This window comes from Suillus subaureus, assembly GCF_016647635.1.
Source record: "Suillus subaureus strain MN1 chromosome Unknown BJ212scaffold_360, whole genome shotgun sequence".
NCBI lineage: Eukaryota > Fungi > Basidiomycota > Agaricomycetes > Boletales > Suillaceae > Suillus > Suillus subaureus.
In genome coordinates, this window is record NW_024538916.1 from 385 (window position 1) to 11,403 (window position 11,019).

The window sequence follows — 11,019 nt, forward strand, 5'->3', positions numbered from 1 at the left end:
TGATTATCAGTATACCCAGAGAAGCACACAATAAAGAGCCAAAAGCGAGCCCAGCATCCAGCATGTCTGAGAAATAGTGCTGGAAGTTGTATTTGCAACGACGGGAGGTGTAGTGGAGGTGGAAGCAGCCTAGTGTTCCGTGGAAATCCACCTGGTTATCCACGTAGATAACTCGGTGGATAACCCAAGGCCAAAATTCATAGGTGGATAACGTGGATAACTGAAAATCATGTGGGTGTATGGGGTTGTATTAATATGCATTAAATACACTTAAAAAGCTTAAATACCAGGTCTACAAGCTTGTTTCTGCTTGAAGTGAGCTCGAACTAGGATTTAAGCTTGTTTATTTTGGCGGAACTTCATGCGACGTCAAGTCAATGTTTGTTTGGTAACTGGTCGAAACATCGACTCGAAAATGACTGAAAAATTGTGAACTTCAAGTTTTCTCCCTCATCACATGCAGCCGCATCTCAAGGATCGATTAGTTGAGCTTCAACTCTGTCTCGAGGCACTGCCAACAGAGATTCCCATTCCAAAGGAGTCCAAGTACAATTTCTCCAACTTCGGCCCGGATGCTGATTGGACTACAGCGACTCAGAGTTGGATGTCACTGACCCCGAGGATATATCTGAAGATGGCTCAAAAAAAAGCGGATTCTTTTGACGGCGAGGCTTTTGATGCTGCCAGTATCATCAATCTTGACTCCACGACGCTAGCTGATGTGCTTGCTGACAAAGATTTGGCACCCGCAGCACCGAAGAACACTGTCACTCTTCTGCTGGCAAGCACTTTGGTGCAAGAGAAGGCCTTGACCGAAGCAGACTGGGACATGACATAGAGTGTAGGATAGATCTAGACTTGTAAATCAAGCTAAATTTTGCAAAATGCACCATGGATCACAAAATTTTGCAGCACCCGGAATCGCCGGGCCGGTTTTACCGGCAGTGGATATCCACCATACTCACCCGTGGATAACTGACCCTCATTTAGGCCTGGTGGATATCCACAGTGGATAACCCCTCAGAGGGTTATCCACGGAACACTAAAGCAGCCGCTTGTGGTTCAAGTACAAGGATGAGTGGGCCTGAGCTGCACCGCTGGATTGTTGTGTGACATTGCTAGTGAATTGCTTGCAGTGGCGATTTTTAAAGTTGGCTTCCGTTTCTCTCTTGCCGACGCGTTCCCCGGTGTGGTATGAGATTGTGTTTAAATACTCGAGAGGGGAGAAAATGACATACGGATGCATTCAATGAGTCACGTGGGCCGCGCCCAAACGCGGCATAGACCAGTTCGAGCGTGTTTATTTGGTCGGGGCGTAAAGGATATACTATCCTCAGACCTTGCGGTCTCATCGTGCGATCTGCTCAACACTCGTCGACCATCTTCACTCCAGCAGACGGACCCCACCCCGTTTGTATGTTCCATCCATTTTGCGATGGTTTTCCCTGTGTCAATGTCCCACAACCTCACTCCACCAACCATACTCCCGTCAACCACCTTCCCGTCCGGAAACAACGCTATTGTACGCACTGGACTTTCTCCGTCCCGCCAGTCGTCTCCAATCTGTTTCCCACTCTTCATACCCGCAGCGAGCCGTCCCACAAACAAGTCATCATCCACTTTCCGTCTGGCAGATGTATAGCGCCACTGATTTATTCCGTGTGTCCTTCAAATTTCTGGCGGGACATTATCCTTGATGTCTCACCCGCCAAAATGACGGGTGAAGACATAATCAACCCCCGCGCGCAGTTGCGTCTCAGCTTTCATCCAACAAACTTCAAAAGCATCACCTACGACGATATGCTCCTTGGCGGGTGCCAGTGTCTTGACACCAAGACTCAATGAGCGTTAGGTCAAAAGTGCACTGGAAGTTTGAGCCTGTACGTTTTCCATCATCCTCGCGTCCACATCGTAGCTTACAGCATATTCGGCCGTGCAGCTGAAGCGCCCAAGCCTCGTTTGTGGTCACGAGTCGCATTAATCTCTTTCGATCTTCATTCGGACTGACCGCACACGCTCCACACGACTTTGCCCACCACAACTTCACTCCTCTATCCTGTAACCAGCAGAGTGTCGATCTCTCCCAAGTCAACTGCTCCTTGAAGGCGCCCCTCATCTCGCTAATGCTTGATATCTGCCGAGTGCGTAAACATTTTACTGTATCTTGAAAATTTTCATCGTGCAACCACATAATCCGGACGATGAAACCGTGCCATTGTAAACTTTCACTGACACTCACCTAAAGCCGAGTCCAATGACAGACAATAATCTTGCAAGAAAGGATGTTCAAGGAGGTTTTTGAGTACGAGAGTCACGATTTCTCTGATCATCTGGGCTACGAATAATATATTCTCTGCCATTGGTTTTGCACACAGCTGTAAGGGAACTAATTGCCACAAAAAATTACAGACGGCATGATATTTAAATTCTGCAGAACCCTAGTCTCCCCTAGTCCGACCATATAGAAGGAAGACAGTGAGTTGTTCCTTCTTGATTACAGAACCCACTCCCCACTCAAGTGGGTGTCGGGGATATCTTCATCTCATCTTTCTGCCAGTTCACTCATGCACCTCACACTAGTTAACCAATGAGGCATCAGGTCCGCACATATACGCGAATTCGTCGGTTGAACGTTGCACTGTATCCGTTGAGCACCCGGCTGCATCAGCCGTGAGCACGTGGTCTAAAGTCTGCACGTAGATCGCAAAAGTGCTTACCAGGGTCGTCGCAGGGTAGGTCCTTTGGTGTTATTATCAAGCTGTCAGATGCGATAGCTACGCCAGTCATCGCTGCGACAGATATGATCATGGTAGTGAGTGAGATGAATTTCATCGTTGAAATCTGACGTTACCCTGAGTCAAAATTATGTTGGCTTTTATATACAGGTAGTGTAGGGGCAGCCAACCTTCATGCACTCGCATGACTGGATAACTAGATGCCAGCTCACGCTCTGTGACATTGTCGGGTGCACTTAATTTTCAGGCTTGCAATCACTCACTATATTTCAAACCTAGGCCGCGAGGCCAAGCCGCAGCTTTTGTGTTCGAAGTATGCGAAAGTGACATTGTGGGTGCTGGCGAATGCTATATGGATAACGGTAATCGGGGCCAAGTGTCACGGGGTGCTGGCGGATGGGCGGTGGCGTATGATCTCGGCAGAATTAGAGGTGTGATACTACTCACAATCAGATCGTCGATATCAACTGAGTACTTAGCTTGGAATCACGAACGTTGACTGGATGACAATATCAGTCAAGCAAATACACTTCGACTCGCTGCGCCTATTACTGGGAGAAGTCAAGGCTTGAGCCGCTAGCTAAGTTAGGATTCAAGCCTATTTAGGGCCGGGCTGGCCCCACTCGAGGTACATTTGGGATCTCGGGATTCTGCCCCGTTCTATGGTGAACGGGGAGAAATTCCGCGAGTCAAATATTTTGTGGAGTTCACCCGCATGTACTAAGGCTGCGAGAAGGTCGCCCTTTTGAGACATATTGAGAAACATTGGCGGCTTGTAGGCAAGTGTTTTTGTTCACTCATTAGATTCACTCATCATATTCGAACTCTTGACTTGTAGACTATAACAGCTAAGAGGTACACTCCTGATTCTTTTCTGTCTTAAACAGCATGGTCTCTTGGTGTGACATCATCGACATCGAGAATGCCACTCTGTAGCGTCGTTGCAATTGTCGTTGACAGCGAATCACGTACTGTATCGAAGCGTTTTCTTTTGGCTTTCTCCCTCATGTGCTCATTCTGTATCTTACTGCTACTAACTATATGACGCAGTCGACGAGCCTTGCTTCCTGTACCTATAGTTGGCAAATTTTCAAGATGCACTTTAGATATGTAATTACCTCGCAGTTCTATTCGAAGGACTCATACAAAGATCCCTTTGCATAGTTTAGATCTGAGAGTGAATGCTATTTGTCGGAACAACAAAAATACCAGTTCAAATGGTTTGGTGCGAGGGTAGATGCGAAGCAACTTGATGTGTGCTGCAGGGATGAGATGAACATCATAGCATGTCAGATGAAAACAGAGATCTTCATAACGAACGAGAAAACAAGCCAGGTAAACTAATGTTGACCGTCGGTATACTCAGAAGAAGCACAACAGATAAAGAGCCAAAACCGAGTCCAGCGCCCAGCGTGTCTCAGTATTATATGCGGATTAGTGCCGGAAGTTGCATTGGCAACGACGGGAGGTGCGGTGGAGGTGGAGGTAGCCGCCTGTGGTTGCGAAGATGACTGAGCCTGAGCTGCGCCGCTAGATTGTTGTGTGGCATTGGTATTGGGAGGGCGTGAACTGCTTGCAGTGGCAATTTTCAAAGCTGGTCTCCGTTTCTCTCTTGCACACGCGTTCCTCTGTGTGATATGAGATGGGGTTTGAATATCCGAGAGAAAAGAAAATGACATACGCGTTTGCCCTTAGCATACGGGACGTCACCGACTGCTGGGCAACACTCATGCAGCTCGATCTGTGCACTACTAGGTCTGCTAGAGAAGATATCTCGAGCCCATTGAAACAGGGATTGGAATTTCGCATCGTGGGGATCGGATCGTGCAGATCGCTGAGAACATCAAGGTCAATATAAATAGTACTAGATGAGACATGGGCGACATACGTGAGGATGTGGTGAGTCGTCGAAAAACCCCTGGGGTACACGGTTGTAAACCTTGATTGGCTGGACCGGACGTCGTGTTGTATTAATCGTCTAGAATGTATATGTTTAATTGCAGCGAGGAAATCTGCGATGAAAGCGTCACGTACAGTGAGTACCGACTTGTCACGCTGGTCCAACAGTAGGTCTTCGAGGTCAGCTTCTTTTAATATCGCTGAAACATCCCACATGTATGCGTTTTCGTCATAGCAGCCAGTGGCTAGTAGCTTTCCATCTGCCGAAAATGACACAGAAACCACCGTGTCTGCATGGTGGAGGGGCGAACCGATGTGTTGGCCGTTCTCGAGGTTCCATAATCGCGCTGTCTTGTCAAACGACGCGCTTGCGAGGATACGGCCATTCGGAGATATCGCAATGGCGTAGACTGCGTCGGTGTGCCCTTTCAGCACTGCAACGTGTTTCCAAGTTTTAGTATTCCATGTCCTAATTGAGTTATCAGATCCCAATGACCCGGAGATAAGCGCTTTTCCATCCGCGGTCCAAGCCAGGCAGGACATTGTGTGTCTGTTGAGAGCAGTGGCGACAAGCTTGCCAGTCTTCACATCCCAGATTTTGATCGGGACCTCGGAATTGTTCGAAGTCCAGTCGCTTCCAGTAGTTGCAACCATGGACATGTCTGGCGAGTAGACGGCTGCCCACACGCTTCGGTGCCCTATCTCGATTGGACCGAGTGTTGTCTCTCCGTTCTCTACATCCCACTCCCTTGCAGTCCCATCGAAAGATCCGCTCAACACTCGCCGACCGTCTTCACTCCAGCAGAAAGAGCGTACCCCGCCTGTATGTCCCATCCATTTCGCGATGATTTTCCCTGTGTCAATGTCCCACAACCTCACTCCACCATCCCTACTCCCGCTAATCACCTTCTTCCCGTCCGGAGACAACGCTCTTGTCCACACTTCACTTTTTCCGTCCTGCCAGTCGTCTCCAATCTGTTTCCCACTCTTCAAGTCCCATACCCGCAGCGAGCCGTCTAACGAACAAGTCATTATCCGCTCTCCGCCTGGCAGATGTATGGCGCCTGAGACCCAACCAGTGTGTCCCTCAAATTTCTGGCGGGGCGTTATTGCTGATGCCTGCTTTCTAACGATAGGTAAAGACATAATCAACCACTAGCCGCAACTGCGTCCAGCTTTCATCCAAGAAAGTTCAAAAGCATCACTTACGACGATATGTTCCTTGGTGGGTGTCGATGTTCTGACACCGAGACTCAATGAGCGTTTGGGTCACGAGCGTACTGGAAGTTTGAGCCGGTGCGTTTTCCATGCATTATCCTCGTGTTCATTTCGCAGCTTATAGCATATATGCTGTGCAACTGAAGCGCCCAAGCCTCATGTCTGATTGCGTTCCATCTGTTCCAATCTTCATTCAGACTGAGCGCACCCTCCACACGACTTTGTCCATCACAACTTCACTCCGCTATCCGTGCTTGTTGTCAACACCAATAATCACATTATATACTCAATCTTGCCTTACTATCTTGTCGCCCTGTAACCAACGGCGGGTGCACAAGACATTTTACTGTATCTTGCAAATGCTCGCCGTCCAACCACCTAATCCAGGCGATGAACCCGTATCATTGTAAACATCCATTGACACTCACACAGAGCTGAGTCCACAGATACAAGAATCCTGCAAGGATATTCGAGGTTTTCGAGTGTGAGGGTGACGATTTTTTTGATCATCTGGGCTATGAACAATTTATTAGCAACGCTCAGATCAGGTATTGCAGGATCACCTTCATGTAGGCTATTGTAAGGACGTTACATCCTTTACGCACCGACCACGCTTCAAAACCGAGACGCTCGATCGGACCATGCGTTCGAAATCACCCACGTGACCTAGTGATGCGAACAGCGTCACTTTGCATCCAAAGTCACGCGGATACAACTCTTTCCATTCTCTTTCACTACCTTACCTTGTGCTCACTCTTGCTCCGACCGTTCATATATATTCTTCATCATATGCTCCTCATTCTCGTTCTGGCCTAGTCAAGTATTCGAAAACGTATTTATACCGTCCATGTACACTCATATCTATAGCGAATCATATATTCAGATCCCCGCTCCAAGTACGACCGAACGCCTCACAGAAAGCCCTTGCCTCCAAGCATCTTATACCTATCTTCGTGTTATCTACTAACACGTCTCACAATTACGTCGATCTGTTCGCAATTCCTTGCCGAACTCAAACCAAGCCTTACACTATTGCCGTAGCATGGTATGTATCTCCTGTCCATTTCGGGCTTGAGGCCCCCTACAGTACAACACTGTGCAAAGATTTCATCGGATATTTTGAGCAACACAGATGAAGCTAAGAAGAAGCTGGGCTCGTCAACGATCCAGGATGATGTTGGTTCTCGCTGTTATTAGTATCAACCGCCATCTCGTACCTTCACCCTTCTCCAGGTGGGAGTGTTCCTGCGCCACCTTGTTGCCTCCCCCACCACTAATGATCAAGGAGAAAGAGTTCTCAAACTCTGAGCCCTAGGTATGTTGTATGTTGTCAGATATGCCCACGAAGTCCTCGAAACAGCCTCCCCCAACACAACCAGATTTGGTGATATGACCTCTTTCTGGCCCCAGTATGCACCATGGCCACCAGACGACTTCAAGTTCCTGACTGTCCTGCTGGGAGCAATTGCTGGAAGGTTATGCTGCGGAGGGAAAGTCAAATGGGTTTGATACCATCAAAGCGCCCGAGGGGTATAACGATTGAGGTCGAGAGGTATGTCTGACAGTGCCAGTGTGAACGGTTATGATGCTTATCCAGGATGTTCATCCCTCGTTCGGATAAATGAGTCTTATTAGACGCCACTCGTGAACAACACCCACTCCTGCCTGAATTCCACTTGCGCTTCTAAACTGAGGTGCGCGTTTATTTCGTCGTGGCGTCGACTCGTCGTTGCATCGAACTATTCTCGCAGGTCGCTTGTTGAGCAGATGTATGATTCAGACTCCATTCAGCATTGGTATTGTCTTCTATCGTTTCTTGCAACACCGAGTGGACAACATTCGGATTAGTTGATCACGTCGCGTATACTTCGCCTCGCTGCACTTATTGCTAGGAAAAGCAAAGGCTTGAGCTGCCGGCTCGGGCTTTCCAAATTCCAAGCACATTTAGGCCCGGGCTGCCCTGAGGATGGCTCGGATCTCTGGATTCCGCTCCGTTCAACAGTGAATCGGGCGGAATTCCGCAAGTCAAAGATTTAGTCGAGTTCATCCACATGTACCAAGGCTAGGAGATGGTCACCCTTTTGAGACGTATTAAGAGCATTAGTGGCTTGTAGGCAAGTGTCTCTGTTGACTCAGTAGACTTTGACATTAAGAGGTACCCTCCTATTTTATTTTCTGTCTAAAATGTCACGGCCTCCGAGTGTGACATCATCGATATTGAGAATGCCACTCCGTTACGATTATCGCTGACAGCGAGCCCTGTACTGTGTCGAAGCGTTTTCGTTCGGCTTTTCCCCCAAAGTGCTTACTCTGCATCTTACTGTCACTAAGTATGAGTTGCAGCCGTTAGATGATCTCGCAGTGCTATTCAAAGGACTCGTCCGAAGATCCTTCTGCATAGTTTAGATCTGGGAGTGGATGCTAATTGTGTGGGTTAATGAAACATCGGTTGAAAATGGTTGGTATAAGGGTAAATAGGAAACAACTTTACAGCTCTATTATGTATCCTGCAGGGATGAGATGAACGTCGTAGCATATCAGATGAAAACAGATATCTTCGTAATGAACGAGAAAACAAGCCAGGTAAACTAATGTTGACCGTCGGTATACTCAGAATAAGCACAACAGATAAAGAGCCAAAACCGAGTCCAGCGTCCAGCGCGTCTGATCATTACATGAGAATTAGTGCTGGAAGTTGTATTAGTGACGACGGGAGGTGCGGTGGAGGTGGAAGCAGTCGCCTGTGGTTGTGAAGATGACTGAGCCTGAGCTGCGCCGCTAGATTGTTGTGTGGCATTGGTATTGGGAGGACGCGAACTGCTTGCAGTGGCAATTTTCAAAGCTGGTCTCCGTTTCTCTCTTGCACACGCGTTCCTCTGTGTGATATGAGATAGGGTTCGAATATCCGAGAGGAAAGAAAATGACATACGCGTTTGCCCTTAGCATATGCGACGTCGACGACTGCTGGGCGACGCTCATGCAGCTCGATCTGTGCACTACTTGGTCTACCAGAGAAGATATCTCGAGCCCATTGAAACAGGGATTGGGATGGCATATCATGGGGATCAGGTCGTGCGGATCGCTGAGAACATCAAGGTCAATATAAACAGTACTAGATGAGACATGTGCGACATACGTGAGGATGTGGTGAGTCATCAAAAAAACCTCGAGGTACCTGGTTGGAAACCTTGATTGGTTGGATAGGACTTCGCGTTACATTAATCGTCTAGAATGTAAATGTTTTAATGCAACAAGGAAATCTGTAGAGTGTCACATACAGCGAGTACTGACTTGTCTCGCTGGTCCGACAGTAGGTCTTCGAGGCCAGCTTCTTTTAATATTGCTGAAACATCCCATATGTATGCGTTTTTGTCATAGCAGCCAGTGACTAGCAGCTTTCCATCTGCCGAAAATGACACAGAAAACACCAGGCTCACATGGTGGAGGGGTGAACTGATGGGTTGGCCGGTCTCGAGGTTCCATAATTGTGCTGTCTCATCTGCCGATGCGCTTGCGAGGATGCGGCCATTCGGAGATATCGCAATGGCGCGGACTGTGGAGGTATGCCCATTCAGCACTGCGACATGTTCCCAAGTTTTAGTATTCTATGTCCTAATTGAGTAATCAAATCCTGATGACCCGGAGATAAGCGCTTTTCCATCCGCGGTCCAAGCCAAGCAAAACATTGCGTGTCCGTCGAGAGTGGCGACAAGCTCGCCAGTCTTTACATTCCAGATTTTGATCGGGACCTCGGAATTGTTCGAAGTCCAGTCGTTTGCAGTAGTCGCAAACATGGACATGTTTGGCGAGTAGACGGCTGCCCACACGTTTCGGTGCCCTATCTCGATTGGACCGAGTGTTGTCTCTCCGTTCTCTACATTCCACTCCCTTGCAGTCCCATCGAGCGATCCGCTCAACACTCGCCGACCATCTTCACTCCAGCAGACGGACTGCACCCCGTCTGTATGCCCCATCCATTTCGCGATGATTTTCCCTGTATCGATGTCCCACAACCTCACACCACCATCCATACTCCCGCTGACCACCTTCTTTCCGTCCGGAGACAACGCTATTTTCTGCACCTCACTTTCTCCGTCCCGCCAGTCGTCTCCAATCTGTTTCCCACTCTTCAAGTCCCATACCCGCAGCGAGCCGTCCCATGAACAAGTCACTATCCGCTCTCCGCCTGGCAGATGTATGGCGCCGAAGACCAAATCAGTGTGTCCCTCAAATTTCTGGCGGGGCGTTATTGTTGATGCCTCCTGCGTTCTAACGATGGGTGAAGACATAATAAACTACTAGTCGCAACTGCGTCTCAGCTTTCATCCAACAAAGTCCAGAATCATCACTTACAACGATGTGTTCCTTAGCGGGTGTCGATGTCTTGACACCAAAACTCGATGAGCGTTCATCTAAAAAGTGGAGTTAGTTGAAGTTCACTCTGAAGTGCTTTTGAGCAATTTGTTTTTGGTTTAGCTCAGGTCTGTGTTCGTAAACGCACACTTTTGGTTATGTTTCGACCCTGAGCACGGATTTATGCAAAGATGGCTGTTGATTATCCAGATCATCAAAATGATTGGTGATATCTATGATATCTACATTATCTACGCTAGATTCCCATGACCTTTTGAAAGAGTGTGCATCTGCGATGCTCCCACATCAAGTATATAGCGTTGACAAGTTTCTAATGCAATTAGATCTTCTCCCTCGAGACCGTCGAGGGTCTTGAGGATCTCGGTGAACTTATTATAATGAACCAGTCCTGTGAAGGGATTGACAGACAGCACCAGCATTCATTGCTCCAGCAGCATGCAATGCATTGCTGCCCCAGCAATCGCGATGATGTAGTTGAGCTTATTTCATGGCTCGTCCTCAAGGAGGTTCTCGTGTCTAACCGCATCACGATGTGTATGATGAAGGGATGATCGAAACGACTGTGAACATGTAGATTGCCACCCTAATAAAAAATGATATATTTCGTCTCACTGAAAATAGATGCACATACTGCATCGAAATGGTGAGAATACATGAATGTTAATGAGTCTGAACGAGTCTGCATGAGTGAGTATTGTAGTGGTGTGTACCTGATATTGAGTTGCTGTACCTCCTGGCATATATTGTCTTGGGTGGTATAACTGGTATGCATGAGGCACACTGCTATGTGTGA

At 48.0% G+C, this 11,019-nt stretch overlaps 1 protein-coding gene across 1 annotated transcript; it reads left to right on the forward strand.

The window, feature by feature from the left end:
- Window positions 1-457: 457 nt before the first annotated feature.
- On the forward strand, window positions 458-838 carry BJ212DRAFT_1306765 (uncharacterized protein; the record flags this gene model as incomplete). The annotated part of the gene is made up of 1 exon (XM_041333828.1): window positions 458-838. The coding sequence occupies one exon, from the start codon at window positions 458-460 to the stop codon at window positions 836-838; it is 381 nt and encodes a 126-aa protein (XP_041185160.1).
- Between the last annotated feature and the right edge of the window lie 10,181 nt (window positions 839-11,019).